The 22,301-nt window shown below is 41.5% G+C and overlaps 1 protein-coding gene across 1 annotated transcript in view; it reads right to left on the bottom strand.

Moving 5' to 3' along the window:
• LOC128020222 (coiled-coil domain-containing protein 148-like) overlaps nucleotides 1-22,301 on the bottom strand; it is a 123,105-nt gene that overhangs the window by 83,750 nt on the left and 17,054 nt on the right. Inside the window, exon 4 of the mRNA XM_052607003.1 lies at nucleotides 7,627-7,730. Within this exon, the coding sequence (XP_052462963.1) occupies nucleotides 7,627-7,730 (104 nt within the window). The remainder of the gene's footprint in view (nucleotides 1-7,626; nucleotides 7,731-22,301) is intronic.

Raw genomic sequence — 22,301 nt, 5'->3', positions numbered from 1 at the left:
CCCAGGGATGCTGTGCTTGGAGATGAATGGTTACAATTTATGTTTAACTCTTTGCTGAGGACAGCTTCCTCAATGTCAATAAGTTTCTCAATCACCGCCTGCGGTTCCAACACACGATCGTGACCCTTTTTAGTTGGGATTGCATCATCCTTAAGAAATAAACGATACGCAAATCCATCGTCAAACTGGGCCTTGTTTGTAAAACAAGCATCTTCGAAATGCAGGGAACAAACAAAAACACTTGCACAACTCCGTTGATGCTCTGTAAAAATAAACTCCATCCACTGGTCCCTTAATGCTGTTTTTTTTTTTTTTTTTGGTAATCTGTGCAGGGTTGTCTTGCCCTGGCAACCAAAAACACACTTCTTTTGTGACTTTTCGCGACGCTTTCGCTCTGATCAGTGAATGAATGTCTGTTCTCAGCCTCTCAGTGCTCTGCTATACGGGAGCGCGCGCTCTTCCGGCAGACGTTCCCTTAGGACCCATATAAGGAAATTCCGCTCCATCTAACGTCACACAGAGCCATACTCGAAAAAAACTTTCCGAAACTTGTGACGAACCGGAAGGAGTATTTTGGGAACAAAAATACTCCTTCAAACATACAACTTAATATTTGAATCTTTGTCCATGTTTAGCATGGGAATCCAACTCTTTAACAGTGTAAAAAACTCAGTATGCATGAAATAGCATTTCTCCCCCCCTTTAAACCTGCTCGGGAGCAGCTTATTTCATGTAAACAGGATTAGATCGCTTCTTTACAACCAGAACTGATACTCAAAATATGTCTGCTACCACCGCTACTTTATTACAAGAGATTTCGTACTGATCCAGGGACAATAGTTTAAAATAATAATCATTAAAAAAAGTATTTGAAAATAATATAAAAATGCTGTGTAGTCCATAACAGCCTACTATAGACAGTCAGTTTTACTCACTGAAATATTTATTTGTCATACAATTATTACTTCATAATTCTATTAGAGTCTTACACACATGCTATACAGATAATAGAGTCGTGCATTATTTTGAGTGATGACTGCTATTATAAGAGTGGCTTGATGGAGCGCAGGAGATGCAGATAACATGATATTGACCCTTAAGAAACTTTTATTAATGCTGTCACGTAACAAATCTGTCCAAATATAAAATGAAATGAATAGATAATTTCTACATTGGAATAAAAATGTAAAGACTGCACAACTATTATAAATTGCGAATCTAAATAATTGGGAATCATGAAAAAAATTCTAATAAAAACAAAAACATGTAGGCCTATCTATTATCTGTTTCATGTATATATTATAACATTTATGTAGTTTTGTTTGCTTGGCTGTTTCCTTATAAAAGTCCAGAAATTTGTTAAGTCTTTCGTCAGGTGTCGTTTTAAATTATATGACGTCATTACAGTACATTGCCATCTTGCCACCAGCCAATTGCCTGTTTATAGTCGCGCCAGTAGTGACGTCAGAGGCTGTCACCGGCCAACTCGTTGGTGTTATTTCGATGTATGCTTCAGACACAGGTCACGATGAGGTGTTCCCCATAGCGACCCCCAGAGGATGCATGGTTACATTTGTAACCTGAGACGTTTTCAACCTGTGGGCCATGCAACAAGTATTGCAGGAGAGCCACCAATTACTATTGAAAGAAATAAAACATTCAAAAAGCAAAATTATAGGTCAAATATTCAAACATTTGATAGTCATAAATACTGACATTAACACAGGGGGAATGTGTAATGGACGCTTCGCAGATGCAAACGGGGTAAATCATGTTTTGTGTACTGATTAAAATAAAGTTAACATTGACCTAATGTTTGCATATCATGTTGAAAGCATAGTCTACTGCCACATCTCTGTGCCTAAATATGAGCTACTGGTAATGAAGACTGTTCAAACACAGTTTTATCCAGGCCCGGTTCCAGAGATAAATACCGAGGGTGCTTCAGAAATTAGTGAGTGTGTTCTAGACACAATGCTCATATTTTCATGTAGATTTTTTGTTTTGTCAGTTGCTCTCTCAAATATGAATTCTGTATGAATCTTAGGAGGTCATTCCCCAAACTTTGCAGCATGTAACGGATATGCAGGTCATCGATTCATGGGTTAAAATTCAGGCATACAAATGAAACCTTTTTGCATTAAATGCCTGGCCTGGCGCCAGCCTGGCTGGACTTAAATTATTTACGATACCCGTGCGAGCCTCAAAGGGGACATGAAATCCCCCCCACACACACACACATAAGCACACACACGCAAACAAACTTTTCTTTATGCTTTTTATGTAAGTCCTTAATAATATGTATTTTGAATATGTTTGTGGGTACAATGGTTAATCCTTGTTATGCGAGGATTGGAAATGTTTCTCCTCATTTTAACTTTCTCAAAGAGAGCCATGTTTCTGCAACCCCCACTCCTGACCAGGTCGTAAAGCTTTATGACCCCACTGGGCAACAGGACAGGAAAGAGCCCATTCACTGGTACCTTTTTCTCAATGTATCCTAAACTATTACCTCAGACGTAGTCTAAAAGTATATAGTATTGTTTTTGTTGGTGCTTTAAGATGTTTCCCATATAAATTGGGACTATCTGCAATTTATTAGCGTGTGTTAATCTTTAAATGTGTGTAAATTCTGCATTTGATTGTAACTTCGTGTTGCTACCAGTTATATATGTTATATATGTACTGTTTGGTGTTGGAATTGTCATGTTGTGACATAACTATTCCCCTGTGTAAAATGTGTGTAAAATCTATTAATCTTGAATTAAGTACTTGCTAGAATATCACTGCTGAAATCTAACAAGCCCCAAAGTTAGTAGGGTGGGTGTTTCCACAGAGACAAAGGAACTTTTCCCCGCTTCAGATCGCGGATGTTCATTGGTTGTTCACGCGAAAAGAGGCGTGAACCATCCCAAGCCATAAGAACCGACCGAACAAGGTCCGCCTCTTCTTCTTCTTTGCTCTCTGACACGCTGCTCTCCTGTCGACCCTGGTCGCTTCCGCTTGTCCCTCCGAGCGGCCTCGGGCCGCTCTAACATCGCCATCCCTCTCAGCCGGGAGGCTGAGAGGCGGAGAGGGAAGCCATTTTCATGGCTCCTCCGGAAGCTTTCGTTTTCGTTGTTTGGTTTTCTTTTCTTTACTAAGTTTATTCAACTATTCGCCTCTCCACACAAGGAAGACGAATTCTGGAACATTGTTTGTTGAACCTTTCAAATATCGCGCGATTCCGCAGCAGCCCGGAAGATTTCCACAAAGGACCACGCTGCTCCATGCTCACACCAAGATCCAGCGCTGCTCCAGCACGCGCACCGGTCTCTAGCTCACGCGCATTGGACACTTTGCAAGTATCACTTTTCTATGGAGATTGAAATGCTGCTTTAAAGTGTTGATATGATTTGAGTCGTTGTTGGCTTCCAAAAGTTACTGACTGTGATTTTCATACCTGAGCTCATTATGTGATCTCATTCATTTTCTCTCTCTCTCTCTCTCTCTCTCCCTCATTTGGATTCCGTTATGTCTTGTACAAAGTTTACTGTCTGTATTGCCGTACGCATATTTACTCTGTGTGATTTGTAGTTTAGATGTATTATTAGTCAATTATTAAAAACCCATATATTCATGATTCTTGTCTCTTACAGGAAAGTAAGAAGATGTCGTCAGGATGGCAGGGTAATAATAAAAAAAACTAGCAAATGGCCACTACAAAAAAAAGAATTTCTGGAACAAAATGGCACAGCTCTGCCACAGCACGCACTGACTCAAGTCTCAAAAGAGAGAGAAAAAAAATAAATAAAAAAAATAAAGTTTCCCAAAACAAATCCGATTTTAGGCAATGGACAGTCTCCACAAAAATACAAAAATACTCAGGGAGTGGAAAGATTAAACGCTGTGAAAAAAACTTCCAGTTCATTTACATATTCTCGCACACTAACAAGTGCACTAGATTGACAAGCAGGAAGAAATTAACGTCTCCCAATCCAAAGCACAGCTCATTAATGACTCCGACACGCAGAAAAACTCTCAAGGATACATACAGTTCGAAAAATGCAAAACAGCAGTGTTCAGAACGAAACTCACGGCTCCAGCAACTGACTCTCGTGCTCTCAGCCAGTCTCTCACTCTGTTCGATGACGCAATCAGCCGAACTTCTGCACCAGCTCCGTTTCCAGTCTCAGACAACGATGGCGTTAATGTTCATTTAACCCACAAAAACTGAGATGAACTGTGTTACTATCTTCTTTCCCGTTTTCCCGGTGAAAACTGAAGATCTCTCAGACAGCAATCATGGTGTGTCTTTCTCTCGTAAAAACCGATCTCCCTCTTCCTTCTTCCCAGACGTCTTTGCCTCTCCCGCGAACTTGCTGAAAACAGGCCAACACGTCAAAATAAAAGTCCCTTTAAAAAAATACCCGTTACATAAACTTAGTAAAGAAAAGAAAACAAAACAACGAAAACGAAAGCTTCCGAAGGAGCCATGAAAATGGCTGTCCTCTTCGCCTCCCGGATGGCCACGCCGAGGGACTCGCGGGAGCGACGAAGGTCACACAGGAGAGCAGCGTGTCAGAGACGCAGAACGAGAAGAAGAGAGAGGTGGATCTTGTTCGGTCGGTTCTTATGGCTTGGGATGGTTCACGCCTCTTTTCGCGTGAACAACCAATGAACGTCCGCGATCTGAAGCGGGGGAAAAGTTCCTTTGTCTCTGTGGAAACACCCACTCTACTAACTTTGGGGCTTGTTAAATTTCAGCAGTGATATTCTAGCAAGTTCTAATTCAAGATTAACAAATTTTTCATTACTTTGCTTTAGATAAATGGGTCTGTCAAAGCATGACGATTACACAGATACCAAAAATAATGTATATAAATGATTAAAACATGAAGTTACATTCAAATGCAGAATTACACACATTTAAAGATTAACACATGCTAATAAATTGCAGATAGTCCCAATTTATATGGGAAACATCTAATGTACCAAAAAGAAATACTTAATACATTTAGAAAACATAAAAAACAAAAGGTAATAGTTTAGAATGCATTGGGAAAAGAAACCAGTGACTTGGCTTCTCTCCTGTCCTGTTGCCCAGGGGGGTCATAAAGTTTTATGAGCTGCAAAGGAGTGGGGGGGTTACAGAAACATGGCTCTTTGAGAAAGTTAAGATGAGGAGAACATTTCCAATTTATAAGCTAGTAAAATTATAATCCTCGCATAACAAGGATTAACCATTGTACCCACAAACATATTCAAAATACATATTATTAAAGACTTACATAAAAAGTATAAAGAAAAGTTTGTTTGCGTGTGTGTGCTTATGTGTGTGTGTGGGGGGGGGGAGGATTTCATGTCCCCTTTGAGGCTCGCACGGGTATCGTAAATAATTTAAGTCCAGCCAGGCTGGCGCCAGGCCAGGCATTTAGTGCAAAAAGGTTTCATTTGTATGCCTGAATTTAACCCATGAATCGATGACCTGCATATCTGTTGCACTAGAAAGCACATAAAGATTAATCACTAAAAAGCTGTTACTCGTTTTGGTTCATCACGATAATGAGAGGATTCTTGGAAAACCCAGCACAGGACTCTGATGTTTTGAGTGATTTGTGGATTCTAACTTGAACACCTCTGATTTGCAAATTGCATTCAAGAAATCAATGGTTCAGAAAACAAGATGTAAATAAACATTTTGATGCCCTCCAAAGTGCAAAAACAATTACTCAATTAATTGGATAGATTACCAGATCTGTTTATATTATCTGTTTCTGCCAATATGATAGTGAATACACAATATCTTGAGTTTTCAGGATCGATGTCTATGATGTGAATGTTTTACATGAGAATTGCTAAGCAAGTGTAGTGATTAGAAAGGCTATAAATAGCATATTTCATCCAATTTTAAGCCGAATTCTGTTTCTTGCGACTCTTTTTCGGGTCAGGCCAATTTTCAGCATTTTAACGCCTTGTGTGTCATGCAGTGTTTATGCAGTGTACAAGGGGAAATGAGAGCCGATTAACCTCGCCCGACCGTCAATCGGTTGGTCGGATGGATTTCTGACATGTCAGAAATTTTGGTCGCCTCTCATGAGGTATCGCACTATTGAAGCAGGGCTACGGACAGATTTTCCGCATTTCCCTCACAGCGCGTGCGCAAAACCATAAACAAAACCATGGTGACACGGCGTGTAGTGTGGCCTGAGGTGATGGAGGGAAAAGTTATGGCAAAGAAAAATAAAAAAAAAGAGGGAAGAAAATGCCTGCTTACCTCCAATTAGCGTTGCAAAATGGATAAACCATATTGGTCAAGTCTTCCGAGCCACCTGCGTGCCTTTTTTTTTGGACGTTTCATCACACAGAATTGTGCATATCACCAAAGCAGTGCGTTTATCCAGGGAAAGCATTTTTATTCTGAAACAGCCACAAACATCTGGGTTCTGAGGGATCCTACGTGTTGATTCGGTTGATTCCCCACGTGTAGTGTGAGCAGTCTAATCTCAACTTGACGATCGGACCGTATAGTGAGCGCATAAAAATTGTGAGCTTCGGTTTTACATCGCATGCCATCTACTCATACAGTGTTAGTTGGTACCTTGCCAAAATCGCACAGAAATCGCACAGTGTATGCCCGGCTTTACATAGCTTGATACTAATTGTGACGAGTGGGGCTAGGCCGAGAGCTGTGGGAACAGGTTAAGGTCGGTGGAGTGATTGGAAATGAGCAACACCTGTGCCACTCACCGATCTTGAGTCACACGGAGGAGCTCGGGAAGGATAAAAAGGAGTTACGACAGAGAAGGACCAGAGAATACCAGGCCTGGATTTTATTTTGTGTTTTGGTTTTGTTTGTGTGAGGCAGTCGTCCGTGAGGGGCTGTCACGCTGTTTTGTATTTATTTTATCATTAAAGTTTGATTTGAATGTTCCTGCCTCCTTTTTCCTGTGATTATGAAGTTTTTTACATTATTACACTAATATTAGCTCTAATGCTTACTTAGTTTTATCCTTTTTTTCTTTTCTTTTTTTACTGCTTTTGTTAAACTCATTCCTGTCCCTTGGCACTATACGCCTGATCTCAGCCTATCTACCTTGGAGTTTCTGTAATTGGTTCTCAATGTGCTTTTAGCTTGGCCTGCCATTTTCTGCTCACCTCAGCCCAGTCAGCAATGATCTGCTCCTATTTGGTTCAGTTTGTTCCTGTCTGTTGTTTGCTCTGTTCGGGGGCTCTCGACTGTTTATTATAGTCCAAGTCCAGGTTCTTCATATGTATACACCTCTCCCTTTATCCCCTAATAGAGTCTGCTAATTCTAAATAATCAGGTTCAGGTAATCTACTATCAATAAAGATGCAAATGGGTTAAGACCCATTTCCTTTTCGATCTTTCTTTTTTTTTTTTTAAACAATGGCTCAAATACAATAAACTGACTACCGTGAGCCCTACTAAATAACATTGCATGATTTATTTTCAATCCACATAAATTTTGTATCTGAAAATTAAAATTTCACAAATGCATATGCAATAAAGTGAGCCATAAAAATATGTCTATGCTTTAGTAAATTTGGTCCCAAACATGAAAAGTTCCAATGTTTTTAAAGAAAGATTTGAAAATGCAGATTAAGCATTTACTATTGTACTACCTGGCTATATTGAGTCTGTGATGCTCCTGGAGCCACACTTGTCTATGCAGGCTCAGAACACTCCTTTCCTTATTCAGCTGAGCTGCATCCAACACCTTCTGCACCTGAAATACATACAAACTCATTTTACATTCATCATGCGACATATGAGTCAAACAAGATGTGGCGAGTGGGGCGGGGCAGAGAGGTGTGGGAACGAGGAGTGAGGCCAGGTGTAGTGATTGGAGATGAGCTACACCTGCGCCCCACCCCTCGTTCCCACGTCTCTTGGCCCCCGCACCACTCGCCACACAAGATAATAATGGTTAATTAGTAAAGGTGGACATGATTTTATCCATCTGGAACTGAGTATGCAGTGAATAATGGGACAGATATTAATGTGAAACACCGCCAGCACTCAGATTTGGGAAAGCTTTAACAGTCTTTGTGACAGGATATGCAATGTATAGTGCACCACCAACATGTGGTAGAGGATGGACAGTAGTGTGTCATAGAAACTATATTTTAAACCAGCTAATATACTTGATGATCTGATGACCAAAAAAGTTCAGCAGTATGTTATGCTACTAACTACTCACCACATCACTGATCGATATTTACATTAAAAATATATATTTTCTTTGCACTTACAATGTGATATGTGAAATTTGTAAAAATTCAAAGGAGTGATTAAAAACAAAATGGCATACACATGGAAGGCTCGTGATCGTAAATGTTTGTCCAATCATTGCATTCAGTCCAAGGTGTGGAAAAAGAAATTCAGATTCTGTTACAGATTTATGATCCACAGTTTGCAGACTTGCCAAAATACACAGAGACATACAACAGAGTAAAACAAGAGTAAACAATGGCAGTGTTTTACAAGATGGAGAAACTGGATGTTTCTTTTCAACAGGCAAGCAAATTTTAAGTTAAAGGTAGTTCTAATATGTTGGGCCATTTAATAAAAAAAAAAAAAATTTGTACTGTAATTCAAGTTCCCTTTCAGTTGGTCACATTCTACGTTACGAATGGGATCTCGCCCGAGAGCCCAATCACCTTCGAGTGGTACAAAACGAGCCAATGGTACACAAAGTACTTGGTCTGCGGAACTTGCATCGCGAGCTCCGCCCGCAGAACGGGTATATAAGGAGCAGCACGAGCAACTCGCATTCAAGCTTTCGCTTCGGAGCCGAGCACATCTCTCTGGTACCTTTCTTCCCGGAAGTGCACCAGGAAGTAACCAGTTCATGGAAGGCACCTTTAACTGCCCGAAACCGTTCTGGTACTTCCTCCACCTTCACTGCCCTCGATGGTGGGGCGGCCAAGGGGTAGGCTGGGATTCCCCTGGTGGAGCATTCTGTTGTGATGCAACTGTGTCCGCAGAGCACCTCCGCTTGGCGTGGTGGTTCCAAGCTGCCCTCCAAGGCCTGTAAGTTCTCATCCACGCTTGTAGCCAAGGCTTACAGAGCTCCTGGTCTGGCTGCTTCTGCCCTGCATGCCCTCTGGGAAACTAAGGTCATTGCATGCTCCTTGAGTCAGGTGATGTCCACTTTGGTGGTCCAGGAGCGCCACCTATGGCTGAACCTGGCAGACATGAGGGAGTCTGATCGGGCTCAGCTCCTCAACTCCCCGCTTTCCCATGATGGCCTCTTCGGCAACGCGGTAGAGGTTTCGGGGTGTCCGTGCGATGATGGTGTGCAAAGATGCCTTATCATGCCCGTCCCTCCAGTCGACATGAAGTCCGGCTTTTACAGCCCTTACTTCATAGTACCCAAGAAGACAGTTGTGTTACGGCCAATCCTGGACTTGCATGCCTTGAACCGAGCTCTGCACAGACTCCCGTTCAAGATGCTAACGCCCAAGCGCATTTTCGAATGCATTCGTCTGATGGATTAGTTTGCAGCAATCGACCTTAAGGACGCATACTTTTTATGTCTCCATTCTTCCTCGACACAGACCGTTTCTTCGGTTTGCTTTCGAGGGGCAGGCATTTTAGTACAAGGTTCTCCCATTCAGGTTGGCCCTGTCTCCCCGCGTCTTTACGAAGGTCCCTGAGGGAGCCCTGGTTCCTCTCAGAGAACAAGGTGTCTGTCTCCTCAACTACCTCGATGACTGGCTGATCCTAGCTCACTCTCGAGAGTGGTTGTGCGAGCACAGGGATCTGGTGCTCAGACACCTCACCCGACTGGATCTTCAGGTCAACTGGGAAAAGAGCAAGCTCTCCCCTGTGCAGAGGATCTCTTTTCTCGGTATGGAAATAGACTCGGTCGCCATGTCGGTGGCTTACAAATGAGCGTGCGCAGTCACGACTGAATTGCCTGAGACAATTAGAGGGCAAGAGAGCGTTTCCACTGAAACTGTTTCAGAGGCTCCTGGGGCATATGGCATCTACGTCAGCGGTCATACCGTTCAGGTTATTCTATATGAGACCGCTTCAGCACTGGCTTCACAATTGCGTCCCGAGATGGGCATGGCAACTGGGCACACTCCGAGTGACCATCACTCTGGCCTGCCGCCGAAACTTCACCCCGTGGTTGGACCCCTTATTTCTACGGGCCGGCGTGCCCCTAGAACTGGTGTCCAGACATGTTGTTGTATCAACAGATGCCTCTGCCACAGGCTGGGGTGCCATGTGCAATGGGCATGCTGCATCAGTCTCCTGGACGGGACCCCGACTTCAGTGGCATGTCAATTGCCTCTAGTTGCTAGCAGTATGGCTTGCTCTGCACCGCTTCAGGGCCCTGCTGAAGGACAAGCACGTTCTGCGCAAGTATGTGTTTCCCCCACCCTCTGGCACCCACGTCCCGATCTGTGGAACCTACATGTGTGGGTTCTGGACAGGTCACGGAAGGTTTAGGTACCTTGCCACCACAGGTGGTAGCTACCATCACTTAAGCTAGAGCTGTGACCACCAGACACGCCTATGCTTTGAAATGGAACCTCTTTGTCACTTGCTGTTCTTCACGGCGTAAGGGCCCCTGGAAATGTCCAATTGGGTCAGTGCTTTCCTTTCTTCAGGAGGGGTTGGAACTAAGGCTGTCTCCTTCCACCCTCAAGGTCTATGTGGCTGCCATTTCGGCTCACCATGACCCTGTTGAAGGTAAGTCTCTTGGGAGGCATGATCTGATCATCAGGTTCCTAAGAGGAGCAAGGAGGCTCAATCCGCCTTGCCCTCAACAAGTCCCCTCTGGGGACCTCACAGTAGTTCTAAAGGCACTGCAAAGGGCTCCCTTCGAACCCTTGCTCTCAGTAGAGCTAAAGTTTTTTTCTTTGAAAACTGCTCTCCTGACGGCTTTGGCGAAGAGGGTCGGGGACCTGCAGGCATTCTCAGTTGACAAAGCGTGCCTGGAATTCGGGTAGGCTAACTCTCACGTTATCTTGAGACCATGGCCTGGTTACGTGCCCAAAGTTCCCACCACTCCTCCCTGGAGGAGGCAGACCCAGCCCTGGCGCTGCTCTGTCCAGTACGTGCGCTCCGCACCTACGTGGACAGAACTCAGTGCCTTAGGACCTCAGACCAGCTCTTTGTCTGTTACGGAGGCCAGCAGAAGAGAAATGCTGTCTCCAAGCAGAGGTTATCCCACTGGATAGTGGATGCTATTGTCCTGGCTTATCAGGCTCAAGACCTGCCATGCCCCCTAGGGGTGAGAGCTCACTCAATTAGGAGTGTAGCTTCCTCCTGGGAGCTGGTGCATGGCACCTTGCTAACAGACATTGGTAGAGCTGCGGGATGGGCGACAACTAACACATTTGCGAGATTTTATAATCTCCATGAAGAGCCTGTGTCCTCCCAGGTACTTGCCCCTTCGAGGCAGTAAGAACCTGCTTGGTGTCAATCCGCTTGCTGCGCCATTCACTCCGTGGACTGGATGTGTGCGCTATTCCCCTCAGGTGAGTTCCTCAGTCAAAACCCTGGGTTCCTCCAGCACTGTTGATGTCTGCTTCAGGGTACGAGGGAAGACACTTTTATTGTTTTCACCAGGTACATGACAATATCATACAAAAGACAAATTACAGATTTATACATATGCTGCATGTTAGACCAGAATATTTACAGTGGCTGAACATAACAGAGATGGACAGAATACTATATAAGGAGAGAAGAAAATAATAAATAAATAATAAAAAATAAAATAACAATAAAGTCTAAATTATTGTGTCACAATGAAAAACAGTATCACATAAGACCAAAAGTCTTCCTAAACCGGAATACACACAGTAACCACTGCTTTGTTCTTATTAGGTAGTTTGTAGAGCAAACATTTGTTTTGGGAGATTTCCAGTGTTCCAAGATGACTAGCCTTTTTTACATTATTTCCCCTGTAACATATTTAAAGTTTGTTGCCATAAAGGCTGAATAAGTGGACACTCCCAGATACAGTGAATAAAAGTACTCTGTCCTTTTGACATTTCCAACAGGCATTATTATTGGTCAAACCCATTCCATTGAGTCTAAGAGGAGTCAAATAAAACCTGTGTATGATTTGTGTAAATTGTCCTCTAGCTTCATGTAAAATTTGCCTGTATTTGACAAAATACTTTTCCAGTCTTTGACCCCGATTACAATCCCAATGTCCTTTTCCCATATTCTCTTTAAATGAATGCAGTGATTGCTGAGTACCGGTATGTGTTTGTTCATCCTGTAGAATACAGAGGTTTATGTTGGGGATGAGGCAGTGTTAGGAAGTCAAAGATGTGGTTTCTGTCAATGTGCTGAAATTTTGTGGAAACAAATTATGATTTGAAGATATTTCCAGAAATTATATTTTTCCCTTTAAATGATACTTCTGTACAAGATTATTATAAGACATAAATACACCCTGTTCATACAAATCTTTCTATGGAAGTAAAATAATGACATATGTCTTTGAAACAAAAAAGCATGCTGAATAGCACTAACTGAAAAAATAATGCATTGCATTAACAGTACTTTCATTTTAATGTCTTGTATTTCCAGGGCTTGCATTTTTAGGTCCTGAAATTTAACATAGTTGTTCGTTTAAGCTGTGAATATTTCAATTCAAAATATTTCACACACCTTTTCATAATTAAAAAATCTATAATTCATATTCACGTTCCAGAATTCACTTCCAAAATATTCAATCGGTTTAAAAATATGATGTGTAATATTCAACAGACAAATTCTGTAAATGTCATTTCACTTTCCAAATTCGCTTCCACAAATTCAGTGATTAAAATTCGGCAGATAATTTGCCCTTTCACATCCAGGAGCTGCAGGAATAGCAGTAGAGCACAGAGGCATGATCTCCATCTGCTGTCAGTCCCTCACCAGCAGGTGGTGCAAGTGGCTGTTGATTAATTAATACTGTGATATAAGACCTAAGATCTCAGAACACACTTTATTGATGATTATGCAAACTATATAGACAGTTAAGCAGATGTAAAATATGAACGAATGCTCAAGAGATGCAGGTTTCTGAGCTGAGCGCTGATAACAAAGAACTTCAAATTTTGATTAATCTGACCACAGAACAGTTTTTCACTTTGCCGCTGTCCATTTTAAATGAGCCTTGGCCCAGAGAAAATGCCTGCGCTTCTGTATCATGTTAAGATATGGCTTCTTTTTTGACCTATAGTTTAAGCCAGCAACGGCGAATGGCACGGTGGATTCCAAGATGACTAGCCTTTTTTACATTATTACATTATAATGAGCCAATATTTGGCATGATATTTCAAAATGTTCAAAACATTTGATATGTCATCTATATTCTATTGTGAATAAAATATAAGTTTATGAGATTTGTAAATTATGCCATTCCTTTTTTTATTTGTGTCTAATTTGTGTAACAGTGTCCCAACTTTTGGAATCAGGTTTGTGCAAATTAAACAGTAATTCAAATATTATTCATATTGCCAAGGATGCTTGTTATCAAACTGATAGGACCTTGTCTTGCAAGGGATTTGAACGTCATTTAACAGGTGATGCTTAGATCTAAACAGCCAAAATTAAATATTACTTTACAAATATTACTTTTGGGTGGTATTTTGTTTAATTTTGGTAACATTAGCCAAACTTTTGCATCCGAGGAACAACACTTGTTAACCGGCAAGAGAGAGAGCAGCAAATCGGCAACAGTAAAATAGCATTAGGATACTGGAAAAATTTGCCTTCATCTTGCTCTGTGATTAAGTATTTATTTCAACCAAACTATAGGATTAATTGAACATTGGCTAACCAAGATGGTTTCGGTGAGTTTTATTTTGTTTGTGTCAACTTTTAATGAAAGGTGTTTTACAAACAGTTAACAAGAAAATTAAGCTTATTGTAGTTCGATTAAAGACAGTTGAATCATCAAGGCTTTGCATTTTTCTGTTTAAATGCCAAACTGGTGTGAAAGTATTGTCGTTCTGGACTCTTTGTGAATGAATTTTGTTTATTTATCTGTCACAGCGCGTCTCACACAGCCAACTTCTCAACTGTTTTAGAGTATATGCTTTGTCAAACCGTTTTGCATCATCTGTGGCTTTTCTTTCACAATCCTAACATTGCAACTCAGTTAAGGTTAAACATTTCTGTGTGAAGACTAATACGGTATCAATAAAAATCAGCCAGCAGCCATAATCAAGACTAATGCATGTTTGTTGATGAAAATTTTCAATCTACAAGGAATTTACCATCGGGCAATAACAAAATGTCCGCCTGTCAAATCTGTTATCATAACTGTGCTACAATAGTGACGTAAATAAGACACATGAGAATTCATTTAAATACATCTAATTTAACCTTTAAGTGTATTTTGGCAGATTGCAGTCAGACTTTTTGAAAATTTTCAACATTTAAGTGTCACATTTAAGCCCCTTTCACACTGCACGTCGGACCCGGAATATTGCCGGAACATTGCCGGGTCGCTTCCGTGTGAAAGCAAACACACATTGAACTATTCCGGCATTGAACCCGGGTCGGAGACCTAGTAACATTGCCGGGTTCAACCCGGGACAGCACTGTGTGAACAAAAGCCAGATCTAATGCTGTGTCGAAGTGATGACGAGTGATGAACTCTTTTACCGGCTGTTTTGAAGGAAGATCAACGTTCGCGATGAAAAAAACATGTGCAAACTGTAATGAAGCAGTGATCAGTTTGTTCCTCACTTTAAACGCTGACGCCGAGATCGTTCACCTGCTTCAGTGAAAGTATAACGTGCCTAAGGTTTTCGACTCCTACAGATTATTTTTTTTAAAGTTTAGGCTATTTCTAATGATATAATATAATTATTGCTGTTATCTATGAAAGAAAGGCAGAAAAAAGTCAAGTGCTTTGTTTTTTTTTTTTTTTTTTTTTTTTATTCAGATACCAAATTAGTCAAAAAGTATATAAACAATGCCATCAAGCATGCAAGCTGTTATCAAAGGCAAAGGAGGCCATTTCTTTTCTTTTTTATTATGTGAATAAATACTATTTAGTTGTTTCGGTTTGTTATTTGCCAAATAAATGACAATAACATCTTTAGATTAAGATTTTTTTTTTTGACAGATTCTTAGTGTTTTATCTACTATGACAGGTGGTCTAATAAATTGTTAAGCACTGTATATTTTTTATAGCATTCAGGTGGCACATTTGTTCGAAGGACAGAATGTGGAATAGTGAGTTTTTGTCAATAAAATTTAAATAAAGAAATTAAGATTGACAATTACAATTTATTGATCGGATTAATTGATTAATTACTATCCAATTCATAAAAATAAAACAATCAGCTAACTAATCGATTATCAAAATAAATATTAGTTGCAGCCCTAACACACACACACACACACACAGAGACAAATACCTTGCTACATGTACTGTGTTAGGCTAACCGAGACCAGTCATTTGCACTTACATACTGTTGCTCTTTCGTTAGTTTTGATTGCTTATACTGTCTTCATTTGTAAGTCACTTTGGATAAATGTGTCTGCTAAATGACTAAATGTAATGTAATGTAACATGCTGATACCTATTCAGCACATTAGTATTGTAAGAATCTTGAAGATTCTTCTCTTGAACACCCAATCCAGTTTCATATGCAAAACGCCATGCTAGAAACAAAGGATCACAAAATTTCCCTCCAAAGATACCATTCCTCATTGGTGCACTCAAATCATGATGGTATAACCCCTCACACTTTAAAGATCACTGATCAGATCAGGGTGGTTCTTTTATATTTGCTGAGCTGGAAGTATTCTAAGAACCCCTAAGTTTGTGCCTTGTCTTTCTATTCACCAAAGATCCTCAGATTTCAGCTGATGTCTCCCTATCTCTGTGCTTTTCTCTCATCATTTTCCATCTCAGAGAAAAATCTTCTAACCACCACTGAGTCACAGTAACATCTTTGGATTTCATCACTCTTCAAACCCGCAAGAATGTGATCGCAATTCCAACACCAACAATGCTTAAAAACATCAAGACTTTCATCTGAGACTGCATTTGGACACTTCAACAGCCAAGGCATTGCAAGTATCGTACATTAACTAAATGACATAGTGCTTTAGCATAATATGTAGAACCTGTTGTAAAACTGCGCTGATGGTTTCACTCAGGTGGAAACTGACTCCTTTTTCTGCTGCATTCACTCGTTTCCTTAATGGTTTCATTCATCCACTTCTACTTCCCCATGTATGAGTGATTGTATGTTTGTTTGTTTAGATTATATGTGTGTTAGTGTTTAGTTAATACAACTTTTGTTTCTTGTTCTGTCACTGTTTGTGAATAGGGTCCCTTTTACATCCCAATCTATAGCTACATGCTCTAATGCATTAGTACTGTAAGAATTATTTTATTCTATGGCCACAAAAATATCTTAGAGTTTATATTAAGTTCAAATTAAACTGAATGTTCGCTGAACAAACACATTAGTTGATTGTAATATTTTTCTGCTACAGTTACTACTGGCAGCTGAGGTAAATAATTGTAATTATCTCGCCCTGAGGAGCTTCCTTATATCTAAGCTCCATGTGAACATTCTGCACATGTACTGAGCTTGAGTTCTCTTCTTGTTGAGTTGAGTAACTCTGCTCTTGGAATCCCGCTCTGCAGTCATGATAGGGAAGTCCATAGTTGGCCCGACAACCTGTTATACATTTCCCTGTTATTATGGTTGAACCAGTTAATCTCTCCTCTCTTTGAGTCATCTGGGTAAACTGTTTCCCCTGAGGCATGAGTGTGATGGTTCTTCCTTCATTCTTAAGGCCTATTATTGAGCACTCACTCTGAGGAGCCCCAATGACCTCAAGGTTAAAATATTTTAATCCTTTATTGGGTGGTTGTTCTGCATGCTTAATAAACAAACTCCAACTGGTACAAAATGCAGCAGCTAGTTCTTACTAGAACCAGGAACTATGACCATATTAGCCAATGAGATTATTATATACAAGTGCATCTCAAAAAATTAGAATGTCAAGGAAAAGTTTATTTCAGTAATTCAACTCAAATTGTGAAACTTGTGCAATAAATGAAGTCAATGCACACAGACTAAAGTAGTTTAAGTCTTTGGTTATTTTAATTGTGATGATTTTGGCTCACATTTAAGAAGAACCCACCAATTCACTATCTCAACAAATCAGAATACTTCTTAAGACCAATGATAAACATTTTTAGTGAATTGTTGGCCTTCTGGAAAGTATGTTCTTTTACTGTACATGTACTCAATACTTATAATAAGCTCATTTTGCTTTAATTACTGCCTCAATTCGTCATGGCATGGAGGTAATCAGTTTGTGGCACTGCTGAGGTGGTATGGAAGCCCAGGTTTCTTTGACAGTGGCTTTCAGCTCATCTGCCTTGTTTGCTGTCCAGTCAAGCACACCAACAACATGGACGTTTAACCAACTTTTGGTGCTTTTGGAAGTGTGGGCAGGTGCCAAATCCTTTCTTGGTAAACGGATGCAGCGACTTTGGTTTTCAAAAAACACAATGGACCAACACCAAAAGATGATATTGCACCCCAAATCTTCACAGGCTTTGGAAACTTAACACTAAGCTTAAGTAACTTGGGTTATGAGCTTCTTCACCCTTCCTCCAAAATCTAGGACCTTGGTTTCCAAATGAAATACAAAATTTTGCTCTCATCTGAAATAGGACTTTAGACCACTGGGCAACAGTCCTGTTCTACTTCTTCTTAGCCCAGGTAAGACGCCTCTGACGTTGTCTGTGGTTCAGCAAATTCCTTGACATGTCTGTGTGTGGTGTCTCCTGATGTCTTGACCCCAGCCTCGGTCCATTCCTTGTGAAGTTCAATCAAATTCTTGAATCGAGTTTGCTTGACAATCCTCATAATGCTGCAGTTCTCTCGGTTGGTTGTGCATCTTTTTCTTCCACACTTTTTCTTATGTCTTACTCTTATCGTTAATTCAATCGTTAATTCAAAATCATTAATTTTAAGTTACTTTTAAAGTTCACAGCACATTCTGATTCTGATTTTATCACTTCCTGTTTGTTGCTGCAGTGTGTCTTGAGTTTGAACTCACATTAATTATTTATCGTTTATTTTTTATCTTAAAATCTATTTTATAAACCATAATTTCCGTTCCTATAATGTGTGAATATATCCTATATCATGTTGTTTTCACTAGGTTTATTTTGATTTCTTATTGTCATAGTGTAAAGAACAGAAACTGCTCTTTGTTAATAATTGGAATCTTTTCTGGGAGCGTCCTAGGCTCTTTCGCGCTGATGGCCTTCACCCCAGCAGAGTCGAAGCAGAATATTGCCGGCAGCCATATCACCCTGGAGCCCAAGACCGGTTGCCCACTGAAGCTAAGCAGGGCTGAGCCTGGTCAGTACCTGGATGGGAGACCTCCTGAGAAAACTAGGTTGCTGCTGGAAGAGGTGCTAGTGAGGCCAGCAGGGGGTGCTCACCCTGTGGTCTGTGTGGGTCCTAGCGCCCCAGTGTAGTGATGGGGACACTATACTGTCAACAAGCACCGTCCTTCGGATGAGACGTTAAACCGAGGTCCTGACTCTCTGTGGTCATTAAAAATCCCAGGATGTCTTTCGTAAAGAGTAGAGGTGTGACCTCGGCATCCTGGCTAAATTCGCCCATTGGCCTCTGACCATCATGGCCTCCTAACAATCCCCATATCCGCTGATTGGCTTCATCACTCTGTCTCCTCACCATCAGTAAGCTAGTGTGTGGTGGGCGTTCTGGCGCACTATGGCTGCCGTCGCATCATCCAGGTGGATGCTGCACACTGGTGGTGGATGAGGAGATACCCCTTGACTATGTAAGCGCTTTGAGTGTCTAGAAAAAAAAGCGCTATATAAATGTAAAGAATTATTATTATTATTATATTGTGGAATAAAATCTCCAGGACGCTACGCTCCATGTGGCTAGTAAGCCAATTCTCAAATAACTGCCATGATGGCTTTTGTTTTACCCACTTAAATGATAGAAGTACTTGCACTGTGTTTTAAATCTGTGTCTGTTCCCGAATAGTGAGGTCAAAAAATAAATTTAATGTAGCAAGTAGAACATAAACATTACATCACTCACACCCAAAGCAGTTATTGTAAATTAAATTATCACAGATAATAGTTTTGATATACTCTGCTTGACTGAAACCTGGCTAAAACCAAATGATTATATTGGTCGAAATGAGTCTACTCCACCAAACTACTGTTATAAGCATGAGCCCCGTCAGACTGGTCGTGGCAGAGGTGTTGCAACAATATATAGTGATTTTCTCAATGTTACCCATAAAACAGGATACAGGTTTAACTCATTTGAAATACTTCTGCTAAATGTTACACTGTCAGACATGCAAAAGAAATCTATTGTATCTCTTGCTCTGGCTACTGTGTATAGACCACCAGGGCCGTATACAGAATTTTTAAAAGAATTTGCAGATTTCCTCTCAGACCTATTCGTTTATCGTTGATAAAGTGCTAATTGTTTGAGATTTTAACATTCACTTTGATAATACAAATGATGCATGACTTGCGTTTACTGACCTAATAAACCCTTTGGAGTCAAGCAAAATGTCACCGGGCCCACTCATCGTTTTAATCATATACTAGATTTAATTATATCGCATGGAATTGTTCTTACTGATATAGATATCGTACCTCAAAGTGATGATGTTACTGACTTTTTCTTTGTATTGTGTATGCTGCGTATCACTGATAATAACCATATGTCTCAGCGTTACCGTCTGGGCAGAACTACTGTTCTAGCCACCAAAGATAGATTCGCAAATAACCTGCCTGATCTATCTCAACTGCTATGTGTACCCAAAAATACACATGAACTAGATGAAATGACTGGCAACATGGGCACTATTTCCTCTAATACATTAGAAGCTGCTGCCCCCATCAAATTGAAAAAGGTTAGAGAAAAACATACTGAGCCATGGTATAACACTAATATTCACTCTCTCAAGAAAGAAACTCATAGTCTTGAGCGCAAATGGAGAAAAACTAACTTGGAAGTTTTTAGTGGAAAAACAGTATGTCCAGCTATAGACAGGGCCTAAAAATTGCCAAGGCCGAGAATATCCACAAACTCATAGAAAATAACCAAACAATCCAAGGTTTTAATTTAGCACAGTGGCTAAATTAACAAATTACCAGACGCCACCTGATTCTAATTCTACCTGTAGCCAAAGAACCACTTCTGAATATTATTAACACGTCGTTATCTTTAGGTCACGTCCCAAAACCATTCAAGATGGTGGTTATTAAGCCTCTTATTAAGAAACCACAACTAGATCCTAGTGAACTGGCAAATTATAGGCCCATTTCAAATCTTACATTTATGTCTAAAATTTTTTGAAAAGTTGTGTCTGCTCAATTGTGCTCCTTCCTGCAAAAAAATAAAAAATAAATATCTGGCTTTAAGATGGTTTAGACCCTACCTGTCCGATCGTTACCGCTTTGTTTGTTTGTTTGTTTAAATGGGGAGTCATCCCATTTATCACCAGGAAAATATGGAGTGCCACAAGGGTCTGTCCTAGGTCCTCAGCTATTTTCAATATATTGTGATGAGTATTGAAGAGAGAGGACTCAAATGCGAGGGCAAAATGACAAAATGTCTTTAATTAAACAAGGGAAAGCCACAGGTAAATCCAACCAAGGAGTACAAACGATGAGAACCGAGGGAGGCCCGAAGGCTGGGTATAAATAACACAGGTGACCTCTGTGGCTGGAACGACCAGCAGGCTGGCGAGGCGGAGGCTAGACCGGGCTCAAGGGAGAACCGGAGATGAGAGCTCGCAGAGCGGGGAGGTCGCAGCGTTGGACAGCAGGTAAGGTTCTGTGGGGTGCAAATGGTGAGCACAGAGAAGTACGGGCAGTGATAGCAGTTAACTAACCCAACAACGATAATACAGGACACGACAGGACAAGACCAACTTCTAGTGAAGATGCCAAAGACAACAGCCTCATACGGAAGTAACAATCTGACAAAGAGACACGAGAACGAGAGGGTAGAAGTAGCCCAAATAACAAGGCAAGATGAGAACCAGGTGGAGGGGGAATTATCTTAATGAGAAGTGAAGTCAGCTGTGACACAGAAGCGAAGAGCGAGGGAGACAGGAGGGGAGAAACCAGCAGGGGGAGACAGAGAGAGAAAAAGAGAGAGATAGAGACAGGATCATGACAAGACCATGACAGTACCCTCTCCTCAAAGAGCGCCTCCCGGCGCTCCAGCGGGGAACTGCTGGCGAGACCGGAGGAAATCATCAATGAGCGAGGGGTCCAGGATATCCTTAGGGGAGACCCAACTTCTCTCCTCAGTTCCATACCCCTCCCAATCGACTAAATATTGGTGACCACGACCCCGATGCCGCCTATCTATGATCCTGCGGACGGTGTAGACCGGGGACTCTTCGATACGAACGGCAGAGAAAGATGTCGGGGGGGGGAGCGGGAGACCGGTTTTATGCAGGAGACGTGAAACACCGGGTGAACACGACGAAGATTCTGCGGCAAACGGAGTTTGACGGCGACAGGGTTAACGATCTTGATAATGCGGAACGGTCCGATGAAGCGGGGGGCCAGTTTACGGGAGTCAGACTGGAGGGGTAAATTAGATGTAGAGAGCCAAACCCTCTGACCCGCAACATAGCGAGGACTTTTGACACGCGATCTATTAGCAGCCACGCACATGCGTCTCTTAGAACGACATAGAGCAGATCTCACCCTCTTCCAGGTTCGCTTACAGCGGCTGATAAAGGCCTGAACGGACGGGCAGTGAGAATCGGTCTCTTGGGAAGAAAATAAGGGCGGTTGATAGCCGAGGCAACATTGAAAGGGAGAGATACCAGAGGCCGAGGAAGGGAGGGAGTTATGAGCATACTCAGCCCAGGAAAGCTGTTCGGCCCAAGACGAGGGATTGCGAAAGGCTAGACTGCGGAGCATGCGGGCAACAACCTGATTGGCTCGCTCGGCCTGGCCATTAGTCTGTGGGTGAAAACCCGAGGAAAGGCTAGCAGTGGCACCTATGAGACGGCAAAATTCTCTCCAGAACTGCGAGGCGAATTGCGGACCCCTATCGGACACGACATCGGTGGGCAACCCATGAAACTTAAACACATTATCAATCATAATCTGGGCCGTCTCCTTAGCAGAGGGCAGTTTGGTAAGGGGAATGAAGTGCGCCGATTTAGAAAAGCGGTCGACTACCGTCAGGATGACCGTCTTGCCGGCCGAGGGAGGCAGACCGGTGATAAAGTCGAGAGCGATATGGGACCACGGGCGAGA

This window comes from Carassius gibelio, chromosome A9, assembly GCF_023724105.1.
Source record: "Carassius gibelio isolate Cgi1373 ecotype wild population from Czech Republic chromosome A9, carGib1.2-hapl.c, whole genome shotgun sequence".
In the NCBI taxonomy this organism is placed as follows: Eukaryota; Metazoa; Chordata; class Actinopteri; order Cypriniformes; family Cyprinidae; genus Carassius; species Carassius gibelio.
This window is presented reverse-complemented; position numbering and strand designations above follow the sequence as displayed.